An 18,016-nucleotide genomic window follows, 5' to 3' on the forward strand; every position below is an offset into this window, starting at 1 on the left:
CTGCTTGAAATTAAGGGATGAATTACTTTGCCTTTTCATAAGAATAACCAACTATGAGAATAATTATTCATTTACAAGAGAAAGTTTATGGCATTCATTAGCCCACCCAAATGTAAGAATTGCTAAACACCACTGGGCTGGTTTTTGTTTTTTTTAAATGGTAATATTTTGGGCAATATATCTGAACTGAAGAGGACGCTGTGGCCCAGTGGCAAAAGACACTGATCTTGTCGATCAGAAAGTTCAGCAGTTTGAATCCCTAGCTCCGCGTAACGGGGTGAGCTCTCCTTATTTATCCCAGTTTCTGCCAGCCTAGCAATTCGAAAGCACGTAAAAATGCAAGTAGAAAATAGGGGCCACTTTGGTGGGAAGGTAACAGCACTCTGTGCCCCTTCGGCATTTAGTCATGCCAGTCACCTGACCACGGAGATGTCTTCGGAGAGCGCTGGGTCTCCGGCTTTGAAATGCTAATGAGCAATGCCCCCTAGAGTTGGGAACAACTAGCACGTATGTGCGAGGGGAACCTTTACCTTATATCTGAACTGACAAGAGTACTCCTAAGGTGATTTTACTGCCACATTTTTACCCAGGAAACAATTTACTTAAATAAAATAATGCAAGTGAGTGTGTTAAATAAGATAGTACATCTTCACAAATTATATCCCTAACATACGAAACATATGTTATTGTTCTAAAATTATGACACAAGAATTGTTTAGAATACAATTCAAGTTGACCATCAGACCAATTTGTGATAGGAAAGGTCCTGAAACGCTCCTTTTCAGTATTTTATATTGTTCTCAGAAATGATTTAAGCTTTGTCGTTACTTGAAAGTAAACTTAATTATTTTTCCTCTATTAATCACTGGGGAACTTTTATTTGTTCAAAATATATTACATGCACTATTTGTTATTATAAGCAAAGGCACATTGAACTAAGAACATTTTGGTTCTCTTCTTTTTGTTAGTTTAAATTCCTATTGACCTCACAAGATAAACTTCACAAGATAAACCAGTGCTAACAAGCCTCCTTTTTAAACAAATAATACTGAGAAAATATGTGAAGGGAATGAGGATGTAAAATGGATGGCCTTATTTTAAATACCACCAAAGGCTTATTCTTGGTGTTTAACAAAAAGGAACATGTTGGATTAATGTGATAAAAGGCTATTCTCAACCTACTTTTTCATCCTAATTTTAAACACTTCCTTGAAGAGTTAGAGGTCTTAATCCATTGCTTTCTCCCACATTGGCCGTAAATATTTAATATTGGAGTGGTCATTTTAGGCATTGGATTCTGAAGAAAGGAAGAAATATTTGCAACTCCACAAAACATAATAGCTCTGCTTTTTGAATATCTGTCCATTCATAAGACCTGTTAAAACAGATCTACCACATATATCTATATCAGTTTAAAATCTTGCAGAAGACATACCTTATCTGTGCAGTCTTTTTCTTAAACAGACTATAGCTTGTATCTGAATTCATTCATGATGGGCAGAGAAATACTAACCAGAAAATAGCTCCTTTCAAGAGAACTCCACATTCAATCATCCTATATTTTTGAAACAGAAATAGTTAAGAGTATCCATCACAATTTCTCAGTTGCAGAGAAATTAAGACATGGTTTTCATATAGATAAATCTACAGGGGTTCTCAACCTTGGCAACTTCTAACTCCCAGAATTCTTGCAGCCAACTACATAAATTGAAGTCCAGACATCTTAAATTTGCTAAGATTGAGAAATGCTGTTCTGGCGGCTGCCACAATGACTAGCTAGAGAACACATACAAAATACTCTGCATGGTGTCCTCATTGGTCATATCCAGCTAAAGTGAATGGCCCGAGATTGTGGTAGGCTGTGATTTTCATGTTGCTGCAAAACCATGTTTTTTAATTGACTTTCTGAATTCTTTTGATGGGTAAACTGACACCCTACTGCCTAAATGGTTGGAAAGTACTTGCAATTTCCATTTTATCAAAGCAATTTCCACAGAAATAACAGCAGTTTCTTTTTTTTTTTATTCTTCAGGGATTTGAAGCCAGAAAATATCCTGTTAGATGATTATGGTAAGTCTGAGAGCTTTAGGTAAAACATTTTTGTCTACAATAAAATGGCTTATATATAGTTGTCTGTACACAACCAAATCATTCTCTGCAGTGGATAAGAGGCTAAATCATAAACAACATTTAACTTTGGATAGAGAAAAAAAATGGCACTTTTGCCAAAAAAGAGGGAGACCTTGTGAAAAGAAGAGCATTTTAGGCAGGGCCGGATTTAGATGAAAAGAGGCCCTAGGCTATTCCACTTATGAGGCCCTTTCGCCTCCCATTTTTAAGTTTGTAAATTACATGAGAGACAATAAAATACATCATTACTGTGATATATATCAATATATATCAATATATATAGCTGGCCTCCCGACAGAGGGCGGCTCTGCTCAGCGGCCCGGCTCAGCCCCCTCACCCTCACCTGCCTGGCCGCTGGTGGGCTCCGCGTCGACGGAGCGGGTACTGAAAGCGGCCGCGCCTCTCGCCCGACCGCCGGTGCTGGGAATGTGGGCGGGCTCTCCAACTGCCGCGGCGCTGGAACGATCTTAACCAATACATTTTTATGTTTGTTTATTAGTCATATGCGTAGAATTTCTCCTTATTTTCGATTCAGTGTTTTAGTGTTCACTGTTTTTAGAATAGTGTAATTTTAATGTTGCTAACAATTTGAATGTAGGCCCCTCTTGATCTTGAGGCCCTAGGCTGAAGCCTAGTTAGCCTATAGGAAAATCTGGCACTGATTTTAGGCTAATAGTAAAAATGTTAAGAAAGGTTTATACAAATGTTATATTTTCTCTTATCCAACAAGGAGGGTGACTAATTGTGTGTGTCATTTCTCTGAAGATGGGCTTTGTACTTCTTGCCCTTATGCCTACAACAGAACAACATTGCTACCTGGGTAAACAATGGGAATCGTGCCTTTGACCAATCAATATTATTACCAGTCTAAGCAATGAGAAATAATATGGGGGCATTAAACTGACTATGCTAAGCTTCAAGTATGAAATATGGGTTGCCAAACTATTTTTTTTTATTTCAAATGCTCCTCCGAGTTAACATCCACCCCAACTCAATTACATTGAATTATTTGTTCTATTTATATCCATATAGATTAATCCATCAGCTCAGCAACTTTCTGAATTGAATAGAGTCATGGATGGCAAAATATATAGCCTTTATTTGAATTACAGCTAGTTTTAAACTCATAAATAGTATCACTCTGTTAGTCCTTCATGCAAGACAAAGTTCTCCTTGTCGCAGAAGTGATCTGATGTCAGTGGAGAAGTGCAAGACTTCTGGTCTAATCCCCAGTTAAGAGACCTGTAAAACAGGGGTGGATATATAACCAACATATCTGAACTTCCCCTCCCCCCATCATGTTCCTCCACAGCCTCCTCCAACTGCAATTGCTGAAAATTGATGGTATAGTCTCCTCTAATTTTAGCAATAGCAGTTAGACTTATATACCGCTTCATAGGGCTTTCAGCCCTCTCTAAGCGGTTTACAGAGTCAGCATATTGCCCCCAACAATCTGGGTCCTCATTTTACCCACCTCGGAAGGATGGAAGGCTGAGTCAACCCTGAGCCGGTGAGATTAGAACTGCAGATAACAGTCAGCTGAAGTGGCCTGCACTACTGCACCCTAACCATTGCGCCACCTCGGCTCTTTTGAGACAAGTGTACAAGAAGCTAATAATGTTAACTTACTTACATGTTACTAGCCATAATGTACTTTCAAAAAAATAAAAATCTAACTTTTTCAAGTTTACTTGTTTTTAAAGCCAGGTGGAAAAATTGTATAATCCCATCCCTGCCCATATGTGTGACATCTCACTCAGCTTTGGATTTTGTCCCTTCCATAATGGCCAAATTTTCTTAAATACAATCTGTAGCCATCAAAAGTTTGCCCATCTCTGCAGGTAACACACGAGGCCTGCAAAGTCTGTTAGTCCAAGTAAACAAAACAACCAAAGTGGAAAACAGTCTGATGAAATAACACTTGGCCAAAGTATTCAATTGCTTATCATTTTTGCTGTGGAGAATGCAATCTTAGGAGTGGGGAGGATGAAAACCTGTGGCGGGTTTCAAATATTTTTCGAACCTACTTTGTGGGTGTGGCCTCCTTTGTGGGAGTGGCTTGCCGGCCATGTGACCTGGTGGGAGTGGCTTGCCGGCCATGTGTTTTCTTTCTTTCTTTCTTTCTTTCTTTCTTTCTTTCTTTCTTTCTTTCTTTCTTCTCTCTCTCTCTCTCTCTCTCTCTCTCTCTCTCTCTCTCTCTCTCTCTCTCTCTTTCCTTCATTTTGTCTCTGTCCCTTTTTCCTTTTTTCTTTCATCTCTCTCTCACTTTTTCTTTCTTTTTCCTTTTCTTCTTTATTTCTTCCTTTCTCTTTCTCTTTCTCTCACTGTGTGAGTCTGTGTGTGTGTGTGTCAGTGGTGGGTTTCAAAAAAATTTGGAACCTCTTCTGTAGGTGTGGCCTGCTTTCTGGTAGAACCTCTTATATCTGGTTTGGTAGATTTGACGAAGCGGTTCTACCGAACTGGTGCGAACTGGTAGGAACCCACCTTTGATGAAAACATAATGAAAATGCTCATTGTAATTCGAATTGGTTAGTTGGTGTGCTCTATGGGGCAGTAATCTTATATTACAGGAAGGCAAACCTTAATGGCTGATTAGGAAATATTCCCTAAAGGTTTGATAGTCACGCAATGTGAGCAACCATATTTTAAATATGCTTGGATTACTTTCACCAAGCAAGGAATTAAATTAGATGTTATAAATGATTCCTAGCAACTCCACCATTTCCCCACCTTCCAGGGATTTTCCCCCTCTCATTGAAAGGAACAAAATAACATAAAATCTTGATTGCACTTCCAATGCAGTTTTGTTTTTCTGGGATGGAAAGCTTCTGGCATAGCACCCTTTCAAGGGGATTTTGAAGAAATTAAACACATTAAAAAGTGTTTTTTAATATCTAATGTATAGTCAAGATTAACATTCTTTAAATTCTCCCTGCTATTCTAAAACCATCTCGTGTTCAAGCTTGTACTTTTATCTGAAAGCAGAGGGATATTTGGCCTGCCGTAATATCAAGCAGTTTCCTTGATCAATTTTTCAGATGAGTTCCTCCAAACAATTGGTATTATTTTCTTCCCTACAATGGTTAGATTTGTTTTGATAATGTATTTAATAGCAAAATAATTGTTTTCTACAGATTTATGCCTATGCTAAAAAAAAATTTTCACCTCCACTTTAGGCCACATCAGAATATCTGATTTGGGACTAGCTGTTAAAATTCCTGAGGGTGACTCCATCCGTGGACGAGTAGGAACAGTTGGGTATATGGGTGAGTGGTCTGAAATAGTCTGTTGTTTTCAGCTTCGAAGACTATTATTTCAACTCTGTAATGTAAAAGAAAAAACAAACTCTGTTCATGCATGATAAGCAGTCACAATTCAGCATGACTGAACAGATGGCTGAATCTCTGATATGTAGGATCACTTGACCAAGTCACAATTCTCCGTATGTCCTCCCCTAATTGCTTGAGTGCAAAGGCAGCATCCCCCAGATTGGGTTTATGTAACACTCAGCACTGGTAAAAGTTAAAAATATATTTATTTAATAAGAACAGTGCGTTAAATAAGGAATTGCGAGGATTGTCAGTAAACATGATGCCCATGAATGGCCTGGGGAAGGACAAGATAGCAATCACCTAATGAACCATTTGAATATTATCCAGCATTTAGAGCTTATGAGCTATTAGTGTTATGTATTAGATACTTTTATGACTTAATTCCTTCCCCCCTTCACCATCACTCCCAATAGCTGTAGTTGACCATTTATATTTCATACTCTGTATTGCAGTTGACTGCAGAGGTAAACATTTAATATAGGAATTATTCTGAAAAAAATTAAGTAGTTTTTTTTTTCATTCTTGATAGTTTTCATTTCTCTAAGGCAGTGGTTCCCAAACTTGGCAACTTTAAGACTTGGGGACTTCAACTCCCAGAATTCTCCAGCCAGCAGAGCTGGCTGGAGAATTCTGGAAATTGAAGTCCCCAAGTCTTAAAGTTGCCAAGTTTGGGAACCACTGCTCTAAGGTGAATGATATGTTAAATAGAGTCCATAGAACTCCTACCATGTATTATATATTTGTAAATCTTAGTAAAGATTAAACCTCATGCTTCAGAGAATTGAAAATGAAAAAAAATGGAAATGAGATTATTGCAAATAAACGGCACTAAGATTTTAACTTAAATCAGAGATGGGAATGTGAGATTGTTTCCTGGGTCTTGAGCAGAGGTGGGTTGCCAATTTTTTTTATTACTGGTTCGGGCAAGCTCCGGGTGGGAGGGTGGAGCCTCCCACCATCGTAACTACTGCTTTGCCCAATCCGTGCAGAACCAGAAGCAACCCACCTCTGGTCTTGTGTACTCTTAGCACCACTTTTATAGTCCCTTAATCCCCTTCCCAATACACTACCAAACACTGGGGATGCAGTTGCTTGCCATTATGAGGTAGGCAACACAAAATCGTCATGATCACATGAGGACGTGATATGATTTAAGCAAATTAGTAAAATTCACATCATTCACAGCATAATAACATCGTGCCATGTGTGGAATCATTGTGGCTTGTTCCAGACTCCAGTGTGTAAGAAAACTAATTTCATCTCACATATAATAATGTGACTTGTATGACAAAGAAAACTAATTGAATATAGACTGTTGTTGTTAGGGGTAAGCAGGGGTGGGTTTCAGGCGGTTCGCGGCAGTCCCCGCGAACCGGTTGGTTGGCGAACCCGGAAGTAAGTAACTTCCGGGAACGCCGAAGGATCCACCCGCCCGCCCGTGTTTCTTACCGGGTTTTGATGAGTTCTGCGCTTCCACGCATGCGCAGAACGCATACAGCGCCTGCGTTATCCTCCAGGAGCAGCTGGAGCATCGCACAGGTGCTAGTACGCATGCGTGCACTGCGCGCGTGCACGAGGACGCCGCCAGCCCAGTTCCAACCCTGGGGATAAGCTTATGTGATACCCATATCCTTTACAGAGCCTTGAAAAGATCCATTCTGATATTTTCTGACAGGGAAAAGTAAAGTATTTTGAATGATTGCCACCTGACAGATATCCTTGTGTATTGCGTACTATGGAGATTATCACAGGGTAAACAGTGGTCTCCATTCCCATTTAAATCCTGGAAATACGTATTTGCACTATCATGGAGAATAATCGTTTCCAACTATACGGAAGTGAACCTACATAAATGACTTATTTTTATTATTGTAATTACCTGTGAAACAAGTTCCACTGAGCTTCCCTCCTAGTATCAAATTGATCCTTGGCCAGACTAAATGGAATCTCTTATTTCATTCTTGCCTTGGTAGTCATGCTGACGTCAATATAGACACAGGGAACTTTTTTCCATTGTCCCTTTTCTTTTTCCCAGCTCCAGAAGTCTTGAATAACCAGCGGTATACCCTCAGCCCTGATTACTGGGGATTAGGCTGCCTAATCTATGAAATGATTGCAGGGCAGTCACCCTTTCGAGGAAGGAAAGAGAAGGTGAAGCGGGAAGAAGTAGACAGGAGAGTCTTGGAGATGGAAGAGGTGTATTCCCATAAATTCTCTGAAGAGGCAAAGTCTATCTGCAAAATGGTAAGGAGGTCATTTGGTGTGGAAATCAATCGGTAGACTGTAATGATGAGATAATGATGAGATAATGATTAAGACTACTTGTGGAAAGCTTTTTCAAGCCCGGAGGTCGTACAGATGTATTGACCTTTAACCCTCATAGCCCATGAGCAGAAAATATAAAATCTGAAGTCCACTGCATGTGAAGTGACACTATTGAGGTTGTAGGTCCTTTGCTGATCATGGCCCTAGAAAATATTAAATTTTTCTACCTTCTAGAACTAGCCTTAGTTTTCACAAGTTTCTTTCCCAGTGTTTCATTCAATAATATAGTGAAAGCTTTCAATGACTTTTGTTTGCCTTTGTTTGTGTTCCCCCCTTCGGAAAGATGTATATTTTGAAATGTTTCCCACTACAACTACTTCCTTGCCTTCATGACTTCTAAATTATTGAAGCTATAACAAGCCAGACTGCTGATCTAGCTCAGTGCTATCTACAGTGTCTTCTCAAATTCAGACTTGCCGCTAAGCAGCTTTTCCACCACTATTTGGAAATGCCGATCTGTTTCGAACTTCTTGCCTAAAAAAGATTAAACCATTAAACTAGGAGTCATCAGAATGCGAGGTCATGATGGAGGTCATATTTGTTCCCATTCAAAGCAAGCTGCCTTCGTTTCTTGGGATCCGTTTGCTGGGACCCTCCATTGACAGACCTTATTTGTGTAGCCACAGTCCCAGATCACTTCTGAGCACCACTTGGTAGGCTTGTGGCATTCTTGACTAGGATCACCAAGGATAGCTCTCAATAGGTTCCTTTCTTGGGGAATTGTACCATAAAACATTGGTCAGTTGCTATGACAAACTTGAATTAACCTGGGACATCATACTGGATTCTGGAGTAAACCTGCATACTCTGAATGCAACCTATGCTCGGCATCAATTCCTGGAGAGGAAGAAAATCTAATGTTGGAAGACTGGGCTGAATACTAGAATATGGAAGACCAGGCACAGCACGTCATCCATCATGGAGAAGTTGAAAGAAGAATAAGGGGGAAGGTGGGGCTAGGCAAAAGTGTATTGATCGTGGATAGATTATCTTGCAAGATACTCAGGAATAGGTTGAAGATGTAAGAGGAACTACTGCTGAGAGGACAAAAGCCGTTGAAGGCAAATCCTGATCTCGGGATTGAGTTGTTTCCAGTGGTAGGTTCTGGATTCCGTTCCAACCGGTACGTCACCCACATGGACGTGCACGATGTGCGCATGCATTGTAGCTGCAAACGACACTTCCACAAGCCTCCGCGATGCTCCAGCTGTTTGGTAGAGTGCCGCGCAGGCGCTGTACATGCCATGCACGTGCGCGGAAGCGCAGAAAACTTTAAAATATGGTAAGGAGCTCGAGCAGGCTGGGGGGCCCTCCAAAGCACCATACTGGAATGGTACTCGGTGCTCCGGGCAGGCTCCGGTACGCCCGTACCGGGACGTACCGTCTACAACCACCACTGGTTGTGTCAGATATTGAATTTTGAATATACAAAATTGTAAAACAGAAATTACAGTTCCAAACTACAGTTTGTCCAAGGAAAACATAATCCTTGTCCTACTCAAGAGACCCTGTCCAAGGGTTTTCTGACAGAATTTTTCATAGGAAGATATACATTCTGATCTTATGGTTAGCACCATGAAGTTTGAAAAGCCTTACATTGTTATCTCTTTTCCGTAAAGAATACAGTGTGCCTTGCCTTTATTTCAGAAGTTGTGGGAACAACTACAATCTACCATTTTTTCATGCCTTAAGCCAGTTGCGTAGTGTAGTCCAGTAGCCAAATATTTTACATCCACGTTTTTCCAGTTATGAAACCTGTTGTGAATGACTTTACTATGTAATAAGTATAACATGACTCATTACTTGTTCTTAGCAGTTTACTATCACTGTATAATGTTTTCTTCAACAAAAAACTTTTATAAGTTTTCTGAGAGGAAATTTTTATTTTAAAATTAAATTTCATCCCGGTTAACATTTAACTCAATTATCCTGCATAGGGATTCTTGAGTACCAGTGTAGAGTATTGATTACAATTTTGGGCTGGGCCTGTGGAAACCCAGATACAGAGGTGGGATTCAGCAGGTTCTGACCAGTTCTGGAGAACCGGTAGCAGAAATTTTGAGTAGTTTGGAGAACCAGTAAATAACACCTCTGACTGGGCTCTCCCCCGGCTATTCTCTGCCTCCAGAGTCCCAGCTGATCGGGAGGAAATGGGGATTTTGTAGTAACCTTCCCCTGAAGTGGGGAGGGAATGGACATTTTACAGTATCTTTTCCCTGCCACATCCACCAAGCCATGCACACCAAGCCACACTCACAGAACCGGTTGTAAAAAGATGGAACTTCCTGGTGAACTTCATAGGGTTCACAAGGTTGCCACAGAGTTAAAGTGCAAGGAGGCTGTGATCTTGAACGGTAGGGATAAAAATGAAATAAATTAAAAGGGATCTCTCCACAGGGCCCTCTCCACTAATTTCACCAATGAAAGTCTTCATTTTTTAGGGCGGCGATGAGCATGTTGGAAAAATAAAACCTGAATCAAAGGAGTTTCCTAGACTTTTTTTGATTCTTACTAGCATCAGTCCAGAAACATAAATTTCCTGTGCTGCCATATTCAAAATGGTGTTGTGTTCCGGTAAAACACAGTTCAGCAACACCCTCCGAAATGACCATGACTTGAAACTGTGGGTGCCTTGATGCCAACATTGACACATGCAGGAAAATCTTAGAGGTTTGTTCCATTTGCCGTGTGTCATCCACCCAGGCCTGCTTTTAAGCACTGAATGCGTTCACAGTTGCTTCCAAGCGCAACCAGATCCAAGTTGCAGAAACAAGGCTCACTGTTGAAAAATTCCTGTGATGTTTCCTAACGTCAGTAAACGGTGTTTGTAAACTAAATGCTTCAGTAATATGCTGTGCCGGGGATACTGTAATTAGTGTTCCCTTTTCATTTAGATTTGTCCAGCCTTGGGAACATTTTAGCTGGAGAATTTTCCAGGATCATTTGCCAAATCTTGGCTGGAGTCTGCATCTACCTGCTTCTGTTCCCTCAAAATGAAGAATGCTTGTAAAAACAAGCTGGTTAAGCAATTGGAGGCAACAAACTGCAGTTAACTTTCTATTACATATGTTTCTGCGGCCTAATTACATAAATTCATTATTTTAATGATTTCTAAATTGCAAGGTTATACAAATATTTCATGTTAACTTTTCTATTGCTGCCCTCTAATGGACAAAGGCTGAACATCCTTTGGAAAAATCTTTTAATCTGTTTTCCTCCTCATTTTTATGATCAATGAAGTTAACAGTCTAACCACATATGTTTGTTCAGAAGAGAGTCCAGTTGAGTTCAATCATCTTTTCCTTAGCTTATTTTTGTTACTGAATGAAGCTTGACATTACTAGCCCATAATCATTGAGCTACTTTAGTTTCTAATATTCCTCAGTGAAATTCCTTTAGCCGTTTCTTCCCTATCACGTAATAAGAAAGAAGACTGAAATAAAAACAGGTAAAATAGTATATACTTGGCATGATAATATAATGTAATGCAAATAAGGATAATGAAATGAAAGAACCAGAGAAATTCTTTGACAAGAGTTACACAAATTTGGGCAATTTTCCTCAAAATTCGTTTGTGCTTTATCACACTTAGTCGAATAAAATATTCAGTTCAATTCAACTTCTTGATTAAGGAAGTCTAAAGAAAAATCATTCTGCTGGGACATATGAATAGATAATTGGGAATGAAATAAGAGTGCAGAAAAAGTGATTGGACTATTTATAGGCTTGAAAATGTAAAGGTTTAATGAATTATTTGCCTAAAAGGAATCTGTATATTTCAAAGTTTGGTTTTGGTTTAAATCATTAATGGATGAAAACATGAAAAAAGACAAGTGAAGAATTAGGGGCAGGGTGATGAAATTGAAGAGAGAAAGAGTGCTAGAAGAACGATTTCAGAGGCTGGGACAGAAATGAATAAATGAATAATGAAAAAATAAATATGTTAGTGTCCAAGAACGAAATGCTGAAAAAGAAATCATAAAGCTTTAAAAACAAATATAGATGATGTAGTAGCAGAAATATGGGTATGGGTGCCAATGAAGTGCAGTGTGATTTATTTAGCACCTGAGTAAAGATTGCATCTGTGTCTGACAAGTGGAAGAACACATTATGGTTCCCTTGTACAAAATGAAAGGTAACAAAACTAGTTGTTCAGTTACCAGAGGGCTGCTTGTTAGACTTCTGATTAAAATGATGCCACAAGTAGCACAAAATTATCAAACAAAATTTGATAAGTACAGTCGCATAGTATGTACTGCTTTTCCGAAGGCCACTTAGAAATGTAAGAATGTGAGAAAGTAAGTCAAGTATGATAAAATGGAAATGCTTGAATAATGGAACTTTTTGCAAATATAGAAAGTTGCCAACTGCAGTAAAAGCAGTATATGATGGCAGTAATAGATGAAAATTAACAGAAAGCTTTGTGAATTTCAACACTTAGGCAAGGATATTGCCTTGGTTGTTTAATATATTCATAGACACATTGTACAATGAATATTCATCATAACATTATATATAGTTTAGGTTACAGCATAAATTAATATTCAAGGCTAGACAAGATAATAGTGTCAGTTAGCAGTGTCTACTGGGGATTGGGGGTGAAATGGGGGTCAAACTGAAGAAAGCATCATCACAGTATTGTGATGCAAGCACACACATTTTGTGTCTCAACATTGTATACCTGCTCCAAAAGGACAGGGACTGTGATATGACATTGTAACACTGCTTTCAATATTATAATCAAAAGGTTTTTAAGATGTTATTGCAATTTTTAAAAGAGAAGTACTGGGGAGGGGGGGGAATCTAGAAGAAATAAAGTACACTAGAATAATATCAATAATATCAAATTAATTAATTATGAATTGTAATACCATCACAGATCCCTTAACAATCACTCTAATTGGACTTGGAGAATGCAGCTTAGTATAATTATTGTCTGCATAATATCTAATCAGAACCCACCAGGAGTTTCTCAACAGGACTCACTAGCAGTGGCCTCATTATAAGTTGACCCACAAAGTGATTTGCTGCAGCTTTGCCAATTCCAAAAGGAGAACCATTTTCACCTTGTCACAAATTTCAGTTACTTTTTTTACGCTCTATATTGTGTTACTTAATACTTTCATCTCAGGGGTAAAATGCCAAAGATAACAATGCCTACATTTCCAACATGAGATAAAGGTAAAGGTTCCCCTCGCGCATATGTACTAGTCGTTCCTGACTCTAGGAGGCAGTGCTCATCTCCGTTACAAAGCCGAAGAGGCTGCGCTTTGCAAAGACATCTGTCAGCACCTCTCCATTAGATAATTAGGAAAGAAGACCACGAGACTCCATGTGTAGAAATCAAGTGTACTTTTACTAATTATAAATGATTAAAGGCATAGCGAAGCGAAGTCTGATTATTTAGGCGCGAAAAAGATTGATATATAGAATAGCCCATTCCCCACCCCTTGGCATCACAGTTACAGTCCAATCATAATTCTCTCAAGTGTCAGGTGTGAGATAACTTCAAAAGGCATCACGAAGATGGAATGTCGGTGCCGTTAGTCCTGGCAGGAATCTCCTACGCATGCGTAGTCCGACAGGCAGCTGAACTCCAGAACCTTCCTCCAGCACAATGAGTAACCCCTCCCAAATACCATGCCCTCCCTCCCCGTTTCATGGCAGCCGAAGCAAAGCAAAGCAGAGGCTGACAACATCTCTGTAATCATGTGGCTGGCATGACTAAACACCGAAGGCACACGGAACACTATTACCTTCCCACTAAAGGTGGTCCCTATTTCCTATTTGCATTTTTACGTGCTTTCGAACTGTTGGGTTGGCAGAAGCTGGGACAGGTAACGGGAGCTCAATCCATTACGCAATGCTAGGGATTCGAACCGCTGAACTGCCGAATTTTCTGATTGACAAGCTCAGCATCTTAGCCACTGAGCCACCGCACCCCATCTAAACATGTTGGACTGTCACATATTTAGCTTTGTTTTTATTAAGTGGTAACGTATGAATGGCAAATGATTTTTTTATCAGTACTACTCACATTAGGATATAGAGGAGAATGTTTGGTTTTCTCTGCATGCAATAGGATTCAACAAATATTTTCTGATAATTGTCTTGCCATCTTTTCAGCTGCTGAGCAAAGATGTGAAACAAAGGCTGGGATGTCAGGACGGTGCAGCTGAAGTAAAGAGCCACCCATTTTTCAAGAGCATGAATTTCAAGCGTCTCCAAAGAGGAATGCTGGAGCCCCCTTTCGTCCCTGATGTAAGTGATGCTTAAAAAAGAATTAGAGAGCTGAAGTAGAACTTGAGAATATATATGGCCTACCGCTTGAATCTGTATTTTTAATGGTTGAAGTCTATCATCCTTGAGAAGCTGTTGAATCTGTACTTATAATGGTTGAAATCTATCTTCCTTGAGTTAGGGTCGTATCTTGACTTTGGGTGTCCTTGTCTAATAATTTTGACTCCATCACTGGTTGAAATTTCATAACAGTGTTTGAATGAAGCCCCTATAGGCAGCCTTACACATCTTGTTCTCTTCAGATGGTGTCTTCCCTCATCTATGCCATGCTTTCAAAAGTTATGTCAGTTGTTAACTTACTCCTTGTTAGTGGTCCCTAATGTTCAGACACCTCAATTGATACTAGTCAAACTTCATAGCTTCCTTATTTTAAATCAAAAATTAAATATTCTTTTAATTTAAAACAAAATTACTGTGGAAGCTTGCATAGTGCAAAGCATCAGCTTCAAGATTATCTTTATTTTTAAAAAAAGCCCATAGAGTTCATAGATATCCCCAAAGCTATTTTTATTTTTAAGGATGATGCAGCCCAGTGCTGCTGCTGCTGCTGCTTCTCCTTCTCCCTCTCCCTCTCCCTCTCCCTCTCCCTCTTCCTCCTCCTCCTCCTCCTCCTCCTCCTCCTCCTCCTCCTCCTCTTCTTCTTCTTCTTCTTCTTCTTCTTCTTCTTCTTTCTTCTTCTTCTTCTTCTTCTTCTTCTTCTTCTTCCTCCTCCTCCTCCTCCTCCTCCTCCTCTTCTTCTTCTTCTTCCCATCCTACTTCTTCTAACCATCCTACTTGGAACAGCTTAGACCCTCCGACGTTACCTTAACAGTTCCTAGGTCCTTGGTTAGGACGCGAACTGTTGAGCTACCAACCAGCCCCAATGGCTGTGAATCTTATCAAAGATTAACATGATGATGATGATGATGATGATGATGATGATGATGATGATGATGATGATGATGGAGGACCCTGTTATAGAAAAAAAAATCCTCAGGTCTATAACTCTCTTTCCCAAAGAAAACGGTCACATTTTTTTTCTTTTGAAGAAAATGCAGCCTTCAAGAAGGAAGGGTATAGATTTATGAATGCTGTTGAGAGGAGAACCAAACAAACTCAGAAGGATCAAGCTAATGTTGGCAAAAAACTAGCATGAGTAGCTTGGAGAAACTGAATAGGCTTAGAAGGATTGGGTAGACTTGGAAAGATGGAGTATATGAAGGGTAGTGGCAGTAGATGAAAGTCAGTGCAAGGGCAGGGAGGCAGTGGACACAAGTGCTGAGGAAGGTGGGTGGAAGAGCAGCAAGAGATGCAAGAGAGAGCAATCGGTCTGGGGGACATAGATTGTATTGGACAACCCGCTCACCTGACCCATGAGCATGGATTTTCTGTACTTCTGTTTGCCCAAAGCAAGTAATGTTCTGAATGACCTCAAAAATAGTACCATCCACATGTTGGTGCTACATGATTCTTACTCTTTCTTTTTGTGCTGGGGCAGCCAAGAGCAGTGTACTGCAAAGATGTGTTGGACATTGAGCAGTTTTCCACTGTCAAGGGAGTGAACTTGGACCAAACAGATGACGATTTCTATTCCAAGTTTTCTACAGGCTCTGTATCTATCCCATGGCAAAATGAGGTAACTGTATGATTCTTTCGAAATGTGCAATTCTAAAATTTCAAACATCCTCTTTTTCCGCACAGGACTACAATTACCTGATGATAAAAAAGCTTAAGAATAGCTTTCTGTAATGAAAGACGTTATTGCTTTCATGTGCCAGAGATAGTTAATTGGTATTAAGACCAACTAATACTTAGTTTAGTTTTGCTGCGTCCAATATGTGGTGAAAGTCACTTGTAGATTCACCATTTTTGCTACTCTTAATAAAGAAATATTTTGGACATGTAAGGTTTGTATCAGACGGAGCAAGCTGAAGAAAATAGCAATTGGACTGGAATGATAAGACAGTAGAGAAGGATGTCCAAAATTTAGAGAAAGTTTCACGACATTCTAAGTTGCTTTTTAAAAAGGATTTATTAGTTATACTGTATGTTATTGTAATCATTTATGTTAGATTTATATCTTATATGTGGTTCAGGAGCTCAAATTCACATCGTGTCCTGCTTCTGATTTCAGTACTGACTCACACAGTTCATGTAGTAATTCAGTATGCTCAAGGTCAAAAGATAATAGTAGCAAAGCACACAAATACTTGTCCAAATGATTGGCTTTTTAATAGCAGCACACAGAAGAATAGTCCAATTTCAGCCCAAGATTCCAAGAGCCAGGTCAGGATTATCAACCAGTCCAGAAGTGAGAGGTTGATGGTTTCTTATTCAACAAGATTCATTGGAACATTTGCACAAGAACCATAAATCCAATGATTATTTCCAACAAAGGGTGAGGGCTTCCTCTTAAATTAGGCTGTAATCACTAATCAAGTGATCAATTAGGCTGTAATCACTAATCAAGTGATTTTACTCCTTTACTTGGCAAGGAGTCTCATAGAATATTACTCTGCTCTCCTTTCTACATTCCTGGTGCAGAAACTCAGTGGCTTTATATCATCATCACCTGGCTGCTCCAATGTCCATGTGATGCCTGTTTTTGATCAGCCTCATGTGACTTTGGGCTTGGTGTCTAATCAAGCTGACATTCCACATGCTCATGTGGAGCAGCTTTTTTAGATTCAGAATCTGAATCCTGAGCCTTGATCATGGCACATAATGCTCCTTTCTCATATTTCCCCCCCACAATAAGTAAGGTAGGTTGAGAGAGTGACTGACCAAAGGTCACCTGATGTGACCTGAATGTAGTAAGAGTTGGATTCCCAGGAGGTAGGTGACACATTCCAAAGACGTAAGAGGCAATTCAGTCCAGATGTCACATGTGAAAAAAAGAGGGCAAAGACTGTCCATTTCTAATTGTTTATGGAATATTTATAGATGCAGATTGCTCAAACTGGCAAGATCCTATCTACAGGTTGCCTCTGTATTTACAGTAACTTGAAAACTGATTATCTTCCAATGAGCAGGCAACCTTCCTCCTATCTAGGTGTATTCTGTTGAGTCTTTATAAATGATGAATTCTATATAATAAGGCTAGAGTTTCCCCTGGTTTTCATTGTGGGTTCCAATAAATAATTTTTCTCTTTCATCTTGCTAGATGATAGAAACAGAATGTTTTAAAGAACTAAACTTATTTGGACCAAATGGTACTATCTCACCAGACCTTAACAAAAACTATCCTCCAGAACCACCGAAGAAAGGATTGCTGCATCGAATATTTAAACGTCAGGTAAGAGTTTCTAAACCTTTCCTAATGCATATATTTTATTAAATAAATACTCAATAATCTTTATCTATATTCCAAAATGTCTAAATCATGTCATGGCATATGGCATTTATCATTATAGTCTAGTGATGGATGAAAACAAGCTTTTGCCAGGCTGGTGTACTCAAGTCACGTTGGCTTGCCGCTACTCATGATGGATTGGGGCAAATTTGTAGCGAAAGAGAGTTTAGAAACTAAAACATCACCTTTTCTTCAGGCCTTGGGTCCTGATATATAATTACTGTTGACCAAAAAATGAAAGTGATTGCCTGAGCATGGTACAAAAAATCCCACTTGTACTGAAAGACATAGTTGGAACCCAAGGCAGTGTGTTTGTAAAACATTTGGAAGGATAAGCCATTATCTATTCATAATTGACTAGCAAGGTAGACATGGCTCGTCATAAAACCAGGGGTGAAATTCAGCACTTTCTGACAGGTTCTGGAGAACCGATAGCGGAAATTTTGAATAGTTCGGAGAACTGGCAAATACCACCTCTGGCTGGCTGGCCCCAGAGTGGGGCGGGAATGGGAATTTGCAGTATCCTTCCCCTACCACGCCCACCACAGAACCGGTAGTAAAAAAAAAATTGAATTTCACCACTGCATAAAACATACAT

The 18,016-nt window shown here is 39.5% G+C and overlaps 1 protein-coding gene across 2 annotated transcripts in view; it reads left to right on the forward strand.

Moving 5' to 3' along the window:
- GRK5 (G protein-coupled receptor kinase 5) overlaps positions 1 to 18,016 on the forward strand; it is a 186,075-nt gene that overhangs the window by 165,150 nt on the left and 2,909 nt on the right. For both annotated transcript variants that reach the window (XM_087725895.1, XM_087725897.1), the window contains 6 exons: positions 2,033 to 2,070; positions 5,307 to 5,396; positions 7,498 to 7,706; positions 13,914 to 14,048; positions 15,565 to 15,702; positions 17,230 to 17,361. In XM_087725895.1, the coding sequence (XP_087582021.1) occupies positions 2,033 to 2,070; positions 5,307 to 5,396; positions 7,498 to 7,706; positions 13,914 to 14,048; positions 15,565 to 15,702; positions 17,230 to 17,361 (742 nt within the window). The remainder of the gene's footprint in view (positions 1 to 2,032; positions 2,071 to 5,306; positions 5,397 to 7,497; positions 7,707 to 13,913; positions 14,049 to 15,564; positions 15,703 to 17,229; positions 17,362 to 18,016) is intronic.

Source organism: Thamnophis sirtalis, unplaced genomic scaffold (assembly GCF_051295495.1).
Source record: "Thamnophis sirtalis isolate CommonGarterSnake01/CBP01778 unplaced genomic scaffold, rThaSir2_p1.2 scaffold_11, whole genome shotgun sequence".
Classification (NCBI taxonomy): domain Eukaryota; kingdom Metazoa; phylum Chordata; class Lepidosauria; order Squamata; family Natricidae; genus Thamnophis; species Thamnophis sirtalis.